This window comes from Centropristis striata, chromosome 18, assembly GCF_030273125.1.
Source record: "Centropristis striata isolate RG_2023a ecotype Rhode Island chromosome 18, C.striata_1.0, whole genome shotgun sequence".
Taxonomy (NCBI): domain Eukaryota; kingdom Metazoa; phylum Chordata; class Actinopteri; order Perciformes; family Serranidae; genus Centropristis; species Centropristis striata.
The window spans coordinates 17,610,716-17,631,150 of NC_081534.1; the positions used below are offsets into that span (position 1 = coordinate 17,610,716).

The 20,435-nt window shown below is 41.0% G+C and overlaps 1 protein-coding gene across 1 annotated transcript in view; it reads left to right on the plus strand.

Annotated features, from left to right (window-relative positions):
* LOC131991585 (pleckstrin homology domain-containing family G member 1) overlaps positions 1 to 13,089 on the plus strand; it is a 78,681-nt gene extending 65,592 nt beyond the window's left edge. The window contains exons 5-17 of the mRNA XM_059357048.1: positions 1,177 to 1,223; positions 3,407 to 3,557; positions 3,928 to 4,059; positions 4,850 to 5,032; positions 5,133 to 5,228; positions 5,592 to 5,678; positions 6,087 to 6,120; positions 6,275 to 6,367; positions 7,171 to 7,232; positions 7,345 to 7,530; positions 7,641 to 7,760; positions 8,890 to 10,711; positions 11,991 to 13,089. Of these exons, the coding sequence (XP_059213031.1) occupies positions 1,177 to 1,223; positions 3,407 to 3,557; positions 3,928 to 4,059; positions 4,850 to 5,032; positions 5,133 to 5,228; positions 5,592 to 5,678; positions 6,087 to 6,120; positions 6,275 to 6,367; positions 7,171 to 7,232; positions 7,345 to 7,530; positions 7,641 to 7,760; positions 8,890 to 10,711; positions 11,991 to 12,958 (3,981 nt within the window). The 3' untranslated portion in view covers positions 12,959 to 13,089. The remainder of the gene's footprint in view (positions 1 to 1,176; positions 1,224 to 3,406; positions 3,558 to 3,927; positions 4,060 to 4,849; positions 5,033 to 5,132; positions 5,229 to 5,591; positions 5,679 to 6,086; positions 6,121 to 6,274; positions 6,368 to 7,170; positions 7,233 to 7,344; positions 7,531 to 7,640; positions 7,761 to 8,889; positions 10,712 to 11,990) is intronic.
* The last annotated feature ends 7,346 nt before the right edge of the window (positions 13,090 to 20,435 follow it).

The following is a 20,435-nucleotide window of genomic DNA, read 5'->3' on the forward strand; positions in this document are numbered from 1 at the left end:
TAGTACAAGTAATCTTGATTTAATTTTTGTTCCATTGTGTTCAAATCATTTTCATATGATGTGAGATTTATGAGCAGGCTCTTGCTTAATCTGTAAAATCCAGCTTTGTGAACATTAAAACTGTTGTAAGTCATGTCAAATGAGCATTAATGTTGTTAAGAAACAGGCTTTAAATCAATCTCAAATTAAAGTATGTTACAAGGAAACAATAGTGTAACATTGACAAAAAAATGAATGTAGACCTGATGTTCACTGGGATGAAATCAGCCATTAGATATAATTTCTGACCACACAGAAACCAATGGCTGTCTGGAAAAGTAAAGAAAACAAAAAAAAAAGTTGAGCTTTATAGCATGCATTATCAGCAATAATAATGCTAACAGTTTTTATATAGCACTTATATAAAACTGAAATTATTAAGTGCTTTACGATCAAAAACTAACAAACAGACAGACATAAAAACAAATACATGACATAATTAACCATTACCATAACCTGCATACACACATGCAAGCAAATTCGCTAAATAAAATTAAGTTGTTGTTTGTTGTTGGGTTTTTTTTAATCCGAACAATAAAAAAAGATTCCAGAAGTGATTTAAAAGAGAATACTGATTTTTATAAATGTGAGTAAACAGGCACATTCCGAAGAGTTGAGGTGCTTTGACTGAAAAAGTACAAAGTGCATGATCTGTAGAGCAAAAACATGAAAACATACTTCATGGGCCTTTAATTAAAAAACAGTTTGTGCTGTAATTATACTGAGCCAGAAACCACCAAAATCACAGCAAAATACTGTTAGAAATGCATCCTTATGATGATGGTAAAAACAAGCAGCAACCAGAAAGTGAGGCCACTGCATTAAAACTGCATTCTTTCTGATGGCCAGCAGGGGGCGACTCCACGGGCTGCACAAAGAAGCCAGATTGTATAAATTCTGTGAGGAAATGACCCTACTTCTCACTTGATTTATTACCTCAGTACACATATTCCTAACAAGTTAACGGTCTTAATCGTTGGTTTCAAGTCTTGTTCAATATAGCATGATATTAATTTAGTAAATGATGGTCCCATTCAGAGGGATATAGACGAAAAATGAGGGTATGCTTTACAGGGTAAAGCATTGTGACTGAGCTTATTCGTGCATCAACTAATTTGTCCTTGTTGTGTTTTACAGAGTGAAGAATTCCACATTTATACACAGTACTGCACCAACTACCCACGGTAAGACAGCCACCTGTGTGTGTGTGTGTGTTTATCAACTGTCTACTGTACAAAAGCCATCTTCTCATTGTCATCCTATCTTGATCTCACCTCCATATACCGTCTTCCCAGCGTCTCATGTAGCTCCTTTGTGTACGTCGATCAATGCGTTACCCTTTTCCCCTCCCTGACAAACTGACACGCTCCATAGAAGTCACCTCAGCAGGAGTCAAAGTGTCTACCTTCAGTTGTGCCTCAGGGTCTCTCTCCCTCCCTCCTTCATGCCCTATTTTTTTTCTCTCTCCCTCCATTCTTTTATTCGCTGCCTATTGACAGAGTTACAGCTCACACGCTGACAGATGGGGTATTATGGTTGTCACCTTATCATACCTAACGCTGTTAATGTTTTATTAAGCTTTGTGTCAGTGTGGTCTTATGGGAGGAATAATGTGCAGTTTTTGTGTGTCAGTATGAGTGAAACGTGAGGCTGTTCTTCCTGCCAAGAATCACTGCACCTACCGAACACACCTTCTCCTCTGGCTACCTTTTTTCTCACAGTGTATGATCAGAAAGGCGCGCGGGGAAGAAACTATTTACAAGCTAATGACGACTAATTGAATGCTGATTGTGTGTGTGTGTGTGTGTGTGTGTGTGTGTGTGTGTGTGTGTCTGTGTGTGTGTGTGTGTGTGTGTGTGAGGGGGCTATTGTCAGCTGTTTGAGATAGACCGTCTCCCACATCCACACCACAGCTGGTGACCCCAACCAAGGTCACACACGACAGACACACACAAACACTTGGGAGACACTCGCGCACACACACATACACAGAGCCTGCAGATGTATCATGGTCATACTGCGCTCGAAGGTCGGGTTTCCTCCAGAACAATGTGAGGCCTGTGTGGAGCCTCGCTGGAATTTAGACATGCAGACATGCACGTGCACACACACACACACACACACACACACACAGAAAACGCAGAATTTTTTGGGCAATTCACAACTGTCTTTCCCTGTCTTTTTCCACTTTGGATATGTATGCAGACACACACACACACACACACACACACACACACACACAACCTCCATTAGTTTATGAAAAAGACTCTTTCATCCCCAGTAGGTCACATCAAACTAGCTCCAGTAACCAGTAAATCCAAGTCTTATGGTGTGTTCACACCAATTACAAAGCAAATTTCTGCACGGGGCAATTACATAAAATATGTTATATCATCCTGAGTTGAAAGATTTAAACTGGAGCAAGAAATTTGAGGGACGCTGCATTGTGAAAGCCTATCAGCATAAAGATGCTCCTACATTGCATGAATCTGATTGATTTGAACTCCACTCAGAAAACAAGCATTTTAAAAGTTGCTTGCTTCTCATCTTGCAGACAGACCTGACAAAGTATGAATTTAGACTTTTTACACATCCGCATCATGGTGTAGTTATTTTGGCATCCTTTTGATCTGTTTATTTCAATTAAATCACAGCAAAATCAGTTTATTTTGGGTCATACCACGGTGGTAGCACCGTAAAACAGCAGTCATCCATATGTAGTTCCTGTAGAAGAGCTGTGTGCACTTCTAGATGATGTTATGACTCCAGACATGATGGCAATTTGTTTTTTGACATATCTGGGTCTTCCACAAAAGGTCCTTTTTTTCATATACATAAAATAATAAATACTCAAATTGATATTGCGATAAATGGATGGTGTCGTGGCAGTTTTGACAACTGCACTAAGTTAATGGGTGAGCTGGCCAAACAAGACGCACACAATACTCAGTTCTCCAGGTTTTATTAACACATCCGTACTCTAATACACCTCTCAGTCCCGGATGGTTAAAGCAACAAAGTCCCATACACCACTCGACATGTAGTTGTTGCACTTTCCAACATTGGCTCTTCAGCAAGAGGCAATGTGGCCCTAACCTTCTGCCTATACATCACATCAGGACAGACCCACTCATTTACACGTTCCCCTCTCACATGGTGTTATGGTGTTAAGTTCACAGTTTGGGTTCCCACAAGGCCTTGCGTGTTGAATATCAAGTAGGTCGCCGCCTACTTCATGATGGAAATCTTCAATATCCACACAACATGCTAAAGTCACTTTCAGGTCTTATAACTTCAACATGTCATCACTGTCGGATTACGTTAGTTACATCCCTGATATCTTATTTGCTGTGTTTTGTCTCCACAGGTCGGTGGCTGTGCTGACAGAGTGCATGAGGAACAAGGCGTTGGCCAAGTTTTTCCGCGAGCGCCAGGAATCTCTGAGGCACTCCCTGCCCCTGGGCTCCTACCTGCTCAAGCCAGTGCAGAGGATCCTCAAGTACCACCTACTGCTGCATGTACGTCTGTCTGCCTCGCACAAAAAAAACACACTTACGCACAAACAATTACTCTTCACCCACAGAAATGCAAGAACAGACACACCCTTATACGCAGGACACACTAATGTTTTTAGCTTTACCAATACAAATAGATGTGTAGGGTTGAATAACAGCATTTCTGACTCCGCTCCCAGTGATGATCTCCACTGGAGAAGCCAAATGTTTAGACATATGGTGCTCAGTATGTATGTTCCTGTGTATGTGCATGCATTAGAGTGCATGCATGAGTGTGTTTATGTGCAGAAAAACACACATGGGTGCCTGAAAAGTGCATCCCTGTGCATGTGTATCGATATGTGTTAACTTCCAGTGTGTGTCCCCCGTGCAGGAGATAGCCAACCACATGGAGAAGGACACGGAGACCTATGAGGTTGTGCAGGAAGCCATAGACACCATGCAGAGAGTGGCCTGGCACATCAACGACATGAAGAGGAAACACGAGCACTCCGTTAGGTTGCAGGTACGACAAAAACACAAAATGAGAAAGATGCAAAAGCTTATTTGCTGTCTGTATGCAAACAGGTGTTGTCCCACTTGCTCAAAACCTCTCCTGATCCAATCTGTGTGACCTCATGCATGATGCATCCTGCACACTCTCCTCGTCTTTCATTATTCCTATAACTAAAACAGATGCGGTAGTTTAGAGCCTTTTTCAAGGAGCCAATTCTTTTATTGTTCTGCAGAACAGTTATGTGAAGTCTAGCTCTGAATCAGCCAAGGCTGTGATCCTCCCCTCGTCTTACGCAAGTCGCTGCGCTTTCCACTGGGCTAATGATGGCCTTGCATAAGGAAGGCACATAAAAGGGAAGCTTGTTTCTTTTATCAGCTGGGAGCCAGAAGGGTCAGATGAATGCAGGAATGTGTGTGGAAGCACTCTGGAGAAAGGATTGGCTTGATAGAAATATTCATCTTCTTTTTTTTTTTCTGATCCATATGCATTTCTTCTTTTACTTTTCTGTAACCGTTTTGTTGTTACTGTCTTGTGTTTCTCCCTTCATCCAGTACTGTAGCACAACAGAAATCCTCTATCCTCCTTCACACTATCTTTCAAATCCAATCGCTTTTCAGCGATTAATATACCATTTTATTTAATATTTTCTCATGTTGCAGAGCACTTTGTACCAGTTACCATGTAACTTTTATTCAGTAATCTGACCCTGTGATCGTCCCCGCTTACAGGATCAGGACATCTTTATTTAGCAAAAATCACAAGAGTCCCCTCACATTCTGTATTTCTCTGCTTTCTGCAGGAAATCCAGAGCCTGCTGACAAACTGGAAGGGCCCTGATCTGATCGGCTACGGGGAGTTGGTCCTGGAAGGAACATTTCGTCTGCAGCGAGCCAAAAACGAGAGAACTCTCTTCCTGTTCGACAAGCTTCTGCTCATTACCAAGAAGCGAGAAGAAACATACACTTACAAGGCTCACATACTGGTCAGTCATGCTACTCGAAGCGTGACATATCCCACAAAATATACAAAAAGTTTCTGCTCAGGAACAGTATTTCTAACTTCCTGCCTGTATTTTTCTGCAGTGCTGTAACCTGATGCTGGTGGAAGTTATTCCTAAAGAGCCGCTGAGTTTCAGTGTGTTTCACTACAAGAATCCCAAGCTTCAGCACACAGTCCAGGTACAGCAACATTGCATAAGAGAGCCAACATCATAACAAAAAGTAATTACATGTTTCGTTTGAACTGTGCAGCTACCAGCAGCATTGAGCAAGAGCACAATCAGAAAGTGTGAAGATCATCTGCAGGTGTCCAGGCTCACCTCACTGTGTTGCTCAGACATGTCGAGTGTTTAGGGGCTAATGCGGCCCATTGTTGTTACCTAACCACTGTGTTTTGGTGCCGATAATATAAAAGATAATCTGTGTGACGTAAGAAAGCCATGTTCCAAAATGTTTAAGGGTTTATCCCGACCCTCTAAGCTGCCTTTTTAAACCTCATGTCTGATATTATCTTCTCTCTGATGTTTGGCACTCTCCCTTCAGGCCAAGTCGCAGCAAGACAAGCGCATGTGGATCTTACACCTCAAGAGACTCATACTTGAAAACCATCCGGCCAAAATCCCTGCCAAGGTATCAGCAGCCCCCTGACCGATCCCTCTCTGTTAACACAGACTATGAGTAGGACGTATTGTTACTTCCTTTCTCCTTCATCTCCATCTTTCTTTCCGCCCTGCCATTTCTCCTCATTTTTGCTTTCATGTGCTTTGATTTCTCCCCCTTTTTTATTTTCTTTCGACCACAATTAAGTTTCTGTCTCTTCATCTGCATTTGGACATGTTCAAGTGGAAACTGATGTTTCCCCTCCAGCAGTGAAGGTCACCGAGAAAGTTCACTGTGATTACATAAAGGCGCTGATTGTAAAGTGTCAAACTTGAGCATGATTGTTGAGAGAGGGCTGTAATGTGGCGCCATCTAGTGTAAGAGTTTATTCTAATCTAACTTGTTGAACTCACCCTCATTTTATTACTTTTATTCTAGGCTAAGCAGGCGATTTTGGAGATGGATGCATCACGTAAGTGCCAATTTTTTTATGTATTCTTAAACAAAACCTTTTTTTTTTTTTTTTTACAATGAATTTAAATGTTATGTTCTTTTGCAACAGGTTTAGCCATATTTAATGCATTTTCATCATCACGTTTTTGACATCTTTTCTGTCATTTCTCCAGATCATCCTGGGTTTCATTACAGCCCTGATGGAGACAAGAGGGATTCACCTCAAACCAAGGAGGGTCCAACCCCTCGTAGAGGACGCAGGAAAGGTTAGACATTTAAAGAAATGTACTGTATTTAACCCGCCTGTTATGTTCGTTTCTCTGGAACATCATGTTTAGTTATCATAAGTGTCAGAAACTAAAAAATCCAGATAAACATTGTTTATATTTCATTATTAACTCCATTTTACTAACCATTTCAATAGATATTTAGTGCAATGGTGTTCTTTACCTCTCATAGATCATGGTTCAATGAGGATAATTCACTCGTTTTTCATTAAAAAAATGCATGTTAAAACTTATTTTTATGAACATTGGAAAGACCTACATATAAAATACAATGACATCGATATGTGAAATAAACCATTTTACTTGTATATGTTGATTACACTTATTAAACCAACCAGAAGAATTTTCATCCCAAGAAAAATACTTTTTTTTTAAACTTTGAAATGGGGCAATTTGACCTGCAACATAACAGGAAGGTAATAGGGCTGAGCCAAATAATATAAAATATAATATTAAGATGAAACAAGTATATGGTATGGTTAATGTACTTTTTAGTGTCATCCAAGTAAAATGGGTTAAGATCTGTACTCCTATTGGATTTAAGCTTAATTTAGAGTCTGTTCTGTAGAAAGGTTACTGGTAAATTATAAATATAGCAAATTTGGATTCCCCTCCATTAATTTCAGGCTTAAAATGTCAACTTCATCTAAGATCACACTGAATATGGATACAAATACAGACCACTTTGTTGGTGTTGGTGATGTAGTCGCTTATCCCTAGTATTTAAAAAAAAAAAAAAAAAATTACATAAAGAGTAATCAGTAATTTGTTTGACTTTTCAGAACCTCTATCCAAATTACTGAAGAATGCCAAGCAGAACGCTGCCAACACAGACGGAGAAAAGGTGAGAGAAAACCAGAGATGATGAGCAGTTTTCAATTGAAGAGCATACTTACTCACATTCACGCAGAAGTTGTTTAACTAAACTCTTGAAAAAAAACCTTCTTCCTCTCCAGAGAATAAGTCTGGGCGCCACCTTGCTCTCACCAATGTCCCAGCTGGCTTTGGGCACCATCGGTCGCAGTCGCAGCCTCATTAACCAATCGCAGGAGTCCCTGGACCCCGGCGACCACTACGACCACAGCGACAGAGAAGAGGAGCATCATCAACAAGATGCTGATGATGAAGACGACAGTGGACTGGTGAGTTTAAAGCAATCCAACGAGTGATATTCATAGCATATTCACTTGTACAAGTCTACTTTTCATCTCTTGTCCTTCAAACATGTTAATGCTGGAAACTTTGCATTCAGGGAGGCGGAAAGCGGCTGCGAGTCCCTGGCAAAAGCAGCAGGAAGAGGCTGAACCCTCAGGCATCTGTGGACAGTATAGAACAGTGGAAAACCTTCAACATGAGCTCTACAGACCTACAGGTATTACTCACAAACACACAGGCTCCAGGTTCAGTTGACACAGATTAAAATGAACCAGTTCACATTTGAATTTTGAACTAAGTTCCAGGGGAGCTAACCACAGAGGGGGAGCTATTAGAAACAGCATCATTTTGAGACATCCCAGAGACTCACTGGTAGAGCTAAGGCTAAGTCCTTGCCACAGTGGACCCGGGTTTCGAATCCGGCCCGAGGTCCTTTTACCGCACATCTTTTCCTCTGTCTCCCCCTTCCATTCTCCCTGTCACCGTCTAATAAAAAAAGCAGAAAAATTCCAAAAAATGAAAGAAACAGCATAATTTTACAGAAGGGAATCATTATTTGATATGGGAACAGACACAACACTGACATGCCAGGGGCGGTAAAGCTCAGCTGATGTTAAACTCCATGCATGAGCCCCATCAACCCTTTCAAGAGTTGAAAATACTTGTGTTTTGCAAACGGATGCTTTTAGTTTAAAAAAAACACCAGTATTGTCAATGAAAGCGTTGTTTTAGCGTGTTTTTGCACAATACTGCAAATACACCATATTAATTAAATCAGTTTCTATCCTGATAGACTGCCTCAACTAGGGCTGGGCGATACGAACCAAAAGTCATATCCTGATATATTTTGGCTGAATATCGATATACAATATATATCCCGATATTTTTATTGCAAAGTGACAGCAAATGTTGAGTCAAAGTCAAATACAATGTCACAAGTAGTTTTATTGAAACCGTTTATTCAAGTGAACATAAATACTGTATAACAACAGGAGTACCTTCTTTTTTTTTTTTAATCAAAGCTTCATAAAGTCCACATTTAAATTTAAAAAAAATCTTAAACAAAAATAGCCTGTGACATAAAATAGGCCAATCTTTTTTCTGAAATAAATATATTTATATGAGGAAAGAATAACGAACATTACAAAATAACTAAATATGACAAACCCTAGTAAAGGCAGCATTCATATATAAAGAAATACATTTTTTTAACTATATCGATATATGCGATATGGTCTAATTCTATATCACATTTAAAATGTCAATATATCTTTTATATCGGTATATCGCCCAGCCCTAGCCTCAACTATGTGTAAAACAGCAACTTCTGCTTTTTGTTCCCACAGAAAGCCAGAGAAACCCTAGTGAGGGATGGAAGCCGCCACCCGCCGCTTCTCAGGACACCACATGTGATGGAGGAGCCTCCAGAAACCCCCGTTCCCTCTGTGATAGTCACAGAAAGCGACCATTCAGTGAGGAACATCTGGGCGGACCACCGCGCTCGCCGGGCCATGTTCCCCACCCGCCAGCGAACCATGCAGCCCGATGACGAGGACGAGGACATCTACCAGATGTTTGTCCCAACGGAGCCGAGCGGACCGGAACCAGAGGCGCCCTCGGAGAGGTCGGAGGCCACCTCGTCGCCCAAGACGGCTCGGCCCTGCAGCTGGCACGTCGAGCAGGTGCCCACGGTGCAGATTGACCCTCCGGCCGATGGGAGCAGAGTCCTGCGGAGGGCGAGCAGCGCGGGGGAGAAGGCTACGGAGGACCGACAGAGCCCTGATGACGACCACAGCAACTTGGAAGTGATCCACACCGAATCCTCCAGCAATGACATATCTGGATCATCCTCAGCCGAGCAGCTGACGATAGACGATATTGAAAATGTGTATGACAACATCAGCTATGAGGACTTAAAGAGCATGGGCCTCGTCAGAAGAGACCCTGAGGACGGCCAGTCACGGAAAGAAGCCTCTACGGATGGTCCCCAGGGCCAAGCAGCACGGGGATTAAACACTCCAGAGGCTCCTGTGGTCCCAATGATTGAACCGGACACCTCCTCTGAAAGCAACCGCTCCTCCACACAGGAGGGCCCATGTGAGCTCAAGATCGTAGAGGAGAACATCTATGACACCATCTGTTTCAGAGAGCCCCCATCGACAGAGCTTAAAGGAACGAATGAAGGCAACAAACTAAAACAAGAGCGGGACAGTCTGCTGGCCTCTGAGCAAGACCTGACTGAAAGCCTCGGAGGGTTTGTGTCTGAGGAGAGCCTCCACTTTGGAGAGGATGAAACACCAGACATCTCCCATCCCGTCCCGTGTCCCTCTGAGCCGGATTACTCCTCCTCGTCTGCCTCTGAGACGTTCTCTCAGCGCTCGCAGAAAGGGGACAAGATGTCCGAGCAAGTCGATGAGATCTGGAACGATTTAGAAAATTATATCAAGATCAACGAGAAGAAAGCCGATAGACTCCCTGCCGCCTTCCCCGTCAGTGCCAGTGAGTCGCCGAAGAAGGCCCCCTCGGTCAAAACCAGCCCTACAAAGAGCCCCCCTGTAGTTAGTCCTCCAGCAGCCAGCCCTCAAACCTCAAAGAGTCCCCCAACACATCAGCCGAAACCGCCACCCGTCTCCTCCATGCCGTCGTTCACCATCCCCGTCATCAACCTCCCCGACAGTCAGAGTGAAGTCACCGCCGCAGAAGAAAACCACGGCCCTGCTCCAGCGTCACGCCCTCTCCCCGACACCCCAGAGCCGCCCCCAGGCACGGTCAAGAGCATCCGCAACAGACTGGCTCGCCTCAGCAGCGGCAGCTTCCGCCTGGAGGACGACGACCTGGTGGAGCTCCCTCAGCGAAACACCCCTCCCAAGCACATTCCCCTCCCGGACATTCACAGCTTGTTTCCAGGGGAGCTGGCAGGTCTGGACTCACCGCTGGCCTCCTCCTCTCTCCTGCTGGGGGAGTCCGTGGACTTGGATCTGGATAAATCAAAGAACCGGGTGTTCCTGATGGCACGGCAGTACAGCCAGAAGATCAAAAAGGCCAACCAGCTGCTGCGCATGAGGAGCATGGACCCTGGAGACGCTTGTAGTCGGGCCAGAGTGGAGAAGAAGCAGAAAGACTTGGCAGCGATCTTGGAAGAGAAGAAACAAGGAGGCTCTGCCATAGGTAACACAAAACATTTATAGTACAATAGTTGCATGACCTTTTTGAACGCCAGAACTTTCCGCAGCTACAAGGGAAAGTTCTGGATATAAATTAAGTTCTGTGCATATTTTACCCTCCAAAGAATAGCTGCTTGGGAGGAGTACTTTCTAAAAGTGCAGGAACTTTTGGGGTGGTGTTTGCAGGGATGACTGCAACTTCAGCTTCATTCTTTAATAAGGAAGTATGCAAGTATTAATTTAGGACCATCTCAGGAGGAGGGAAGAACATTTCTCTTTGTTTGATAACAATAAAAGTAATGTAAGACTTTGTTGTTGGCCTCACAACTCATTTTTTTAAAAAGACAGAGAGAAAAAGAGAGGGAGAGAGAGACACCCTGACGGTGCTGTAAGAAAGCCTGGGAAATAGAAAGAGAGAAATTATTAAACGTTATTTTGTGATTGTTTCATGGCTGTTCTGTTGTGAAGCGCAAATAAATCACCATCAAACACTCCACAGAGGATTTACTGTGGAGACAGACACTCTTTCATTTTCATCCGTTTCATTTATTACAGCCAATGTGCAGCAGTAAATTTCACAGTGAGAAAAACCCCTCAGATTTTGTTTATTTTGTCCACATGTTTATTAGTTTACCCCTTGCGCCCATGTTTCTTTTCTCCACAAGCTGGTGGACAGATTTGGCATGGTGCTGCAGAAAACAACCAGCAACAGTTCCTGCAAAGAAGTGCTGGTTCAAAAGTTACCAGGAACTTGTAAACGTGGCTTAAGAATGCACCGATCTGGCTCAACCTGACCCTCTTTCCAAATACCGAAAACTCAATACTGAGTACCAATCTGATTAGAGTTCTCTTTTTTTCTCCAAATTCATAATCTATATACCTAACTTTAATTAACTAACTGGAATTATTATTTTGTTAGTTCATATAAAGCTTCAAACATCACCTCATTCTTTTGCGCAAATTTTACATTTTATCATAAAAATACAAATATAACCTACTCACACCTTCTTTTCATCCTCTGTCTGCTTCTTGCACATCTGCACATTGCACTTTTTGCCTATACAGGTATTAACTCTCCATTTAGGGGTATTAGCTCTGCAACGAACATGTGTCAGTGATTTAAATATATGAGTATGGCGTTTCTTTGACTGTGTTTTATTAGACTTTTATTGGGTCTTATTCTGTTATCGTTGTGTACCTTGTCTTCTGTGTCCTGCTGCAAAACAAATCTCCCTTCAAGGGACTAATAAAGTGATTCTGATTCTGATTCTGTCCCTCTCCAGGTGCGAGGATAGCGGAGTACTCCCAGCTCTACGACCAGGTGATGTTTAAGGATCCTCCCGGTCCAGCCGGCCCACATCACAGCCATCCAGGGCTGCCGTCTTCCCCGTCGATGCCCGAGACCTCCCTGGAGGAGGACTGGCTCCACTCCACTTACAGCAACGGAGAACTGGCCAGCTTCATCTCCTCGTCCAGCGAGTTGGACGACGCTCGAGCATCTTCCACCCCGCAGCGCAGACTCACCTCCGCCTGCTCCATCCCGTCTCTCAAGACCTCCTCTCCCTCTCCGGCCAGCCCGCCGACCCAGAGGTGGAGCTCGTGCATGTCGGCGCCGAGCGAAAAGGAGGAGCATGTGTACAGTTCTATTAAGAGAAATCCTTCCTTTAACGCTCCGTCCTCTTCGAAGACTTCCCAATCCGGCCACTGTCAGTCACTCGGCTCTCTGGGCGGCCAGGAGAAGAACCAGTCTGGACTCAAATGTAACGGACCCACAGAGAGACTCCACGGCCCCAGTCTGGGTCGCGTCGGTCGGCAGAGTAGCCTCCCAGAGCGCTCCACCCAGGGACATTCAGACCTCACTTTACACGACGGTCAACAGGTGGTGGTCCTGAACCGGGCCTCCGCACTGAGTATACTCAACGCCACCCAGAACTACCTGGCTAACTTTAAGGACGATGGGGAAGACGACGATGATTATGTAGAGATCCGCTCTGAGGACGAGTGCGAGCAGGAGCAGGACAGGTTGGCGCGGCGAAACGGCAGCACGGCCGTCCTTTCCAGTCAGAGCCGGGGTCTGCTCCACTCCCAGAGTCTGCCGTGCACCCCGGTGCACTCCTGCGACCCGCTGCGGGCTCTGGACCGCGAGCAACTGGAGAAGTACCTGTGGAGCGAGCCGCAGCAGAGCCAACCCAAAATCGTCCAGTCTCTGAGGGAGAAGTTTCAGTGTCTGAGCTCCAGTAGCTTTGCCTGAGTCTATAAAAGCCAAATATTATATATATAAACATACAGCATAAAGCAACGAAAGGGACACTGCTGCTTTGCCTTGAATGCCCTCCATCATTCAACATCATAGTCCAAAAACATCTCTAAAACAGTCATGGAAAAAAAGTATAAGACCACCCCTTTTCTTCAATTCCTTGTTCATCTTAATGCCTGGTACAACTAAAGGTACATTTGATTGGACGAATATGATAACAACAAAAATAGCTCATGAGAGTTTAATTTAAGAGCTGATATCTAGACATTTTCCATGGTTTTCTTGATAATAACCAAAATCATTATCAAGAAAACCATGGAAAATGGCTAGATATCAGCTCTTAAATTGAACTCTTATGAGCTATTTTTGTTGTTATCATTATATTTCTCCAAACAAATGTACATTTAGTTGATTAAAATGAACAAGAAAATGAAGCAAACAAGGGTGGTCTACTATTTTTTTCCATGACTGTAGATCAGAAGCAATTTGTTTGATTGCAGCCATATTTAAAACAACTTATGTGAAACACTCTGTTGCAGGGCTTAGATGTAAATTACATAATAGATTTCTATTAATAGTCAAAAGCCTGCATGTGAGCTGCCTTAGCACTTCCAGGTTCAAACAGTCTTCTTGTGTATGTTTCAAACAGATCTGGTGACTAAACGTCAGTAACAAGCGATCAAAGCAAAAATGTTCTCAGTCGTTTGTGAGGGCGTTCAGTGTGACTGAACGGGTTTTAAAATTCAAAGGAATTCAAACTCGCTTTATGTGTGATCTTTGTAGAGATAATTGGAGTTATATGATTTGGTTCTGCTGGAGGACTTAGTGCCAATAAACTGTTGTACAGTTACAGTAGTTCAGGATATCTGTTACCCACTGTAGGAAATAAAATCTTGTCTGTGCCCAACATTGCAAACTGAAGTAAAAGCATCAAAAAAATCTGATTGCTCACCATATCAAGAGTACCTCTTCAAGCGCTTTCTTTTAATTTGCTGTTAAGGTTATTTTAACTGCATTCTCAGCACTAGTTAATCTTAAAGGGGTAGTTCGTAGTTGTTGCAGTTGGGTTGAATGAGATACTTACTCATAGTCAGTGTATAACCTACAGTAGATGGCAGCCAGGAGCATGTTACAGAAGCTAAGTAATGAAATGTTGTGGACTGGGGCAGCAGCAAAACATGTTTTAGCCACCTAAGGAACATATTTATCAGTTTAAATGTATGCTATATTGAAAATATGAATTACCTTGCTGTCAAATAGCCCTGTTAAAGGTCACGCAGTGGGCCCTGAAGCGGTTATCTTTGCTCTTGTCAATGCCCCCAGACTCCATTGACAAAAACAGTTATTTTACTTTACAGAACACAGGAGTTGCTGTTATTGTGTAACTTTAGTGTATTAAAGAACAAGTTCTGATTCACCAAAGTCGAACAATAACCCAAACAAATTAACCAATCAAGGCAGCGTTAGACCAGCAACTTCTGTGTTCTCCTTAGTAAAATTACTGTTTGCCAATAGAGTCTGGTGGCTTTGAAGAGAGCATGTGTGAACCTAAACAGAGCTTTCTGATGGCAATGAAAAGCAGTGAAAATATTCTAAATACATTGTACACTTAAACTGATATTGATTCTTTTTGTAAGTGACTCAAATACAGTCATGGAAAAAATTATTAGACCACCCTTGTTTTCTTTAGTTTTTGTTGTTCATTTTAATGCCTGGTACAACTAAAGGTACACTTGTTTGGACAAATACAATGATAATAACAAAAATAGCTTATAAGAGTTTAATTTAAGAGCTGATATCTAGACATTTTCCATGGTTTTCTTGAAAATAACACAAATCATTATCAAGAAAACCATGGAAAATGTCTAGATATCGGCTCTTAAATTAAATTCTTATCAGCTATTTTGGTTGTTATCATTATATTTGTCCAAACAAATGTATCTTTAGTTGTACCAGGCATTAAAATGAACAAGAAATTTAAGAAAAAGAGTGGTCTTTTAATTTTTTTCCTTGACTGTGCATTTTGTTGCTGCCCTGGTCCACAGCACTACATCGCTTGGTACTCCTGCCTGCTTCTAACTGGGACATGTTAACCGTTATCTATGGAAAAGAACCTCATACAACCCTACTTCAATAATCTGAGTTATCCCTTAAACCTGTGTGGGAACTGTGTTTTTAATTGTATCAAACTGTTCCGAACAAGCAGATTAACAACAGTTCAAATGTGCGATCTTCCGATTTTTACTACTGGGGCTAGATTGTCACTTTTAACAGCTTCTTTTTAGCAATAACTGTAACAAAAAAGGATGCAGCTGTAAAGAAAACATGTGGACTAAGATCCAATAGGTTAAGTATAACTAGACTTAGACCTGTAAGTCTATTTGAAGTCACTCTACCTGCCACCTTTTTCATCGATAGGGTATCACGCTTTAAAATCAAGAGAAGATGCTGATATTTTTAGATAATCTATAAGAAACCATAGGGCTTCATATTTATTTTTAATCTGTGAGTAAATCAGATGTTTGTTTTTTCGTGTTATGGTCTGGGGCCATCCGTCGTGCAGAGTGAAATGTGCATCTCAACAAGTGGAGGATTTTGTTTTTTAAAATCATACTAATTTTAACCTTTGTTTTTAAGAGGGACCACGAAGAAGAATATTAAGGAGAGATAGATAAAACACTACAGTACTGTATTTTTTTCTTTTCTTTTTTTTTTCAAAATGGATAGTCTGTTTACTTTGTTTACGTTATGGGACACTCCCAACTGTCACACTACTGATGTTGCATCCACAGTCACAGAAAGAAACCTGTCAATCACTTTAATAAATCATGAAACAAGATCTCTCCCTTTGAAGCCAGTATTCAACACACACATTATTTTTTTTAAATCACTAAAGTTGTCCTATTTATTTGAAAGCATCCCTGTTATTTTGGCCTTTATCCTTTTTTACTTAAAGCCACAGACAAGTTGTAAAATAAAGTATTTATTAAAAGATGGTTTATTTCAGATTCAGGGGTGCAGATTTTTCAAAATTTGAATCAAATACTGTGAATATTTTCAGAAGTAGGTTTTTTTTTTGTTTTTTTTTTATCACGCACTGCTTAGTTCCAAACCACAACAACACGTGAAAAGTTGAAAAGCACAATATCACGGCCTACTGTTCATATCAGGAAATATGCATCAAAAGTTAGGAATATGAAGTATGTGTTTATTTTTCATTGTACATGTTTGTCCTCTGTTTCACTGGTGGGGATTGTCTGTCTTCATTGACTCTTTTTTGCACTTTTCTGTCTTTTTTTTTTTTTTTTACGTTTTATTTGTAAACACTTTGTAAAGATGTACATTTTAGGAAAGTTATTCTTGTATGCCATAGGTATGCTTTATAATGCTTTAATGTTTAAGTTAAGTGTACTGTATTTTTTTAACTGCCTAGTTGTCATTGCTCAACAAAACAATGTATTGGAGGTAATAAATTCAGATTAAATTTACCTATGTGTTTTTGTTGGTCTGTTTATCAGTAGCACTATTTATTGCTTATCATTCCAATGATCATCAGATACAAGGAAAGCAGCCTGAAATTCAAGATGATAATCATTACTTGAAGAAGAAGAAGAAAAAAAGAGATTAAAAAAAAAATCCCACTTATTTTATAGCATTTTTCATATAATAGGGATATCAGTTTATACAATTAATATGCAAAACATGATATGGATAACATCAAACTCACATTATTTTCAACACAATGCTCGATGATCAAATGGTTATTACATTTTTAAGATACAGACATAAAGATAAGATAAGATATGACTTCATTTATCCCACAGTGGGGAAATTTAGTCGTCACAGCAGCTCAAGATACAGACGCATACTGTAGATATAGAAAACAGAATAGGAATATAAAAATAAGACATATACATCCATTATATACAGATTATATGTATTTATTTGTTTCCTGAAAGTACTTTGCATTTTACAGATATTGCACATTGAAGAAAAATATATTTTTGCATGTTAAATAGGTTAAATAAGTTGTTGCATGTAGTAGTATGAACATCAATGTATAAAAATATTCAAATATATGCAGAGATATACACAGTATAGTATAAGTAGTATATGACATATATATAAGATACAAAAATACAGAAGGCCTAATATAGGGCTAATGTGGTCGGATGTAAACAGAGATAGTGCAAATAAACCAGTAAAGTGACATGGTGCAACAAACAGTGCTGAATGAATGAAGCATATCCCAACTGCAGGCCTAATACATGTTTGGGTCCAATATCTGAGTTTAAATATTTAAAAAATTTAAATGTAAGACACATTTTCATAATTTTTGATAAAAAAATGTTTTTTAAGAAATGTGACCATCAATGAGGATATTTTATGGCTAAAAAATAAATCTGTCAGTGCTCTCTGGTGGGCAAATTATTTAATGGTAAAACAGTTTCATAAATTATACCTCAAACATATATTTTAAATGTCTGTACTGCTATTTCTTGTTATTTATACTGGTATGCAAGAAGCTAAAATCTGGTAAAAACACACGCGGGCGCACACACACACACACACACACAAGAACCCTAATACAGGGTTCCTAAACCCTTTATAAGTCAAATTCAAGCATTTTCTGTGTATTTTCAAGCTTTTCCAGCACCTTACAGCTGTGGTAAATGACATATTTATATACAATACATACATTGATTATTCGCTTCTTCATCACATTAAATGACAAATTACAGAATAACACAACAAAGTCTTATGTTTCAAAATGTATAGACTTGTCATCATTATAACCTAAATTTAAATCAGTTTAAAGCATTTTATTACAAATCCAAGCACTTCTCAAACCTTGAAAGAAAATATATTATAATTCAAGTGATTTAACAGATTTCTATACCCGTAGGAACCATAGACTGTATATAAAGTAATATACAGTGGTGAAAAAAGTATTTAGATCCCTTACTTAAGTAAAAGTACTAATACCACACTTGGAAATGACTCCACTACAAGTAAAAGTCCTGCATTCAAAACTTACTTCAGTAAAAGTACAAAAGTTCTTAAAGTTATCAAAAGTAAAAGTACTCATTATGCGGAATGGTCCAACTCCTGACCTCAGCTGTAGTCTCTGAGTGGATGTTCCTGGCCCCCACTCATCCCCACACAGCACATTTTCTAGTTTCATTCTCCCCTCTGTCCAAGCCTTTTCTCAACTTATTCTAAAATCTAAACCCTCCACCTGTCTGCTCGATCCACTTCCCACTTCTCTTGTCAGAACTTGCCTTCCTTCCCTTGCTCCCCTCATCACTAACATCATCCATACCTCACTTACTTCTGGAACTGTCCCCCTCTCACTAAAAACAGCTACTGTCACACCCATTCTGAAAAAACCTGGGCTGGATCCCACAAATTTTAATAATCTGCGTCCCATTTCCAATCTACCATACATCTTTAAAAAAATCTGAAAAAATCTGTTGCCTCTCAACTACACAACCATCTTATCACCAACAATACCTACAAGCAGTTTCAATCCGGTTTCCGTCCCCTCCACAGCACCGAAACGGCACTCCTCAAAATCACAAATGACCTTCTCATAGCCTCTGATTCTGGTTTACTCTCCATACTCATCCTTCTCGATCTCACAGCGGCTTTTGAGACCATCTCACACAACACCCTCCTGGACAGACATCATCCATAGGCATCACTCACACACCCCTCGCCTGGTTCACTTCTTACCTTTCCTGTCGCACACAATGCATCCAACTAAAATCCCACAAGTCCCACATTTTCCGCGTTTCTACCCTCCTCTTCATTATCTACCTACTCCCTCTCGGTCAGATCTTCCGCAAACACAACATACATTTCCGCTGCTATGCGGATGACACCCACCTCTACCTCTCTACCAAACCCTCCTCATCACTTCCACCTACCTCCCTTACCCTCTGTCTGCAAGAAATTCATTCTTGGTTCTCCTCCAACTTCCTCCAACTTAATAACTCTAAAACTGAAGTCCTCCTGGTAGGCACCTCTTCCACTTTCTCCAAATCTGACAGTTTCTCCATCTCCATCAACAACTCCATCGTCCCTCTCTCCCCTCAGGTAAAGAGTCTGGGTGTCATCCTCGACAGTACTCTCTCTTTTCACTCACACATCAATAACTTAACCCGGTCTGCATACTTCCACCTACGCAACATCTCTCGTCTCCGTCCCTCTCTCACTCCTCACATCACTGCCATCCTCGTCCATAGTCTCGTGACCTCCCGGATTGATTACTGCAACTCCCTGCTCTTTTGTGTCCCTAACAAATCCCTCCAGAAACTGCAGCTCCTCCAGAACTCTGCCGCACGCATCATAACCCGGACTCCCACCGTTCACCACATCACCTCCAAGAACTCCACTGGCTTCCAATAAAACACCGGATCAACTTCAAAATACTCCTCATCACTTTCAAAGCGCTTCACAACCTGGCTCCACCGTACATCTCGGACCTCCTCCACATCTTCATTCCTGCCCGCTTACTCCGTTCCTCCTCCACCTTCCAGCTCTCTGTCCCTCCTGCCCTCCTCGTCACCATGGGCAGTAGAGTCTTCAGCCGCTCTGCTCCCCGGCTCTGGAAGACTCTCCCTCCTGACCTCCGCACCATTGACTCCTTGACAATTCTCAAATCCAGACTCAAAACTCATCTGTTCAGACAAGCATATGCCACCTAGTCACTCACTCACCATCTCAATACTGTTCGATGTTTTATTTTGTTGCCACTATTTTAAAATTATTTTATGTTTTATGTTATACAGTGACCTTGGGTGTTCTGAAAGGCGCTTATAAATAAAATTGATTAATATTATTATTATTATTATTATTGTTATTATTATTGATTCAGATTGTTTTATATAATCTAAATATATTATAAGATTATTATTATTATTGATGCAATTATGTAAGCAGTGTTTCAATTTTCTCAAGGTAGGGTTCATTTTAACTACTTAATACTGTTATGAGGTTTAATTTAAAATAATGTCTAATCACTTTAAATTAATCCTATTTTTCATGTTAAATCTTGACCTGAAAAGTAACTAAAGCTGCCAGATAAATGTAGAGGATTAAAAAGTACAATATTTGCCTTAAAATGTAGTGGAGTAGAAGTATAAAGTTACATAAAATGGAAATACTCGAGTAAAGTACAAGTACCTTAAAATTTTATTTAAGTACAGTACTTGAGTAAATGTACTTAGTTACATTCCAACGCTGATAATATAGTGATATAGCAATTTATAGCATAATGTATTCCCTACAGTCTATGATAGTCATTGAGAGGCTTTCAACAGCAGAGGGCGCCCTTGCATCTCACCATGAACTGGAAATCGTCGCAAGAACCAAAGAAGAAAAGCTGAGGCATGCTGGGAAATGTAGTTTAAAGGAAATACGGGACAAAGTGTTCTTTTTTGTGTGATTAGGGACCCGGTTGGCGTGA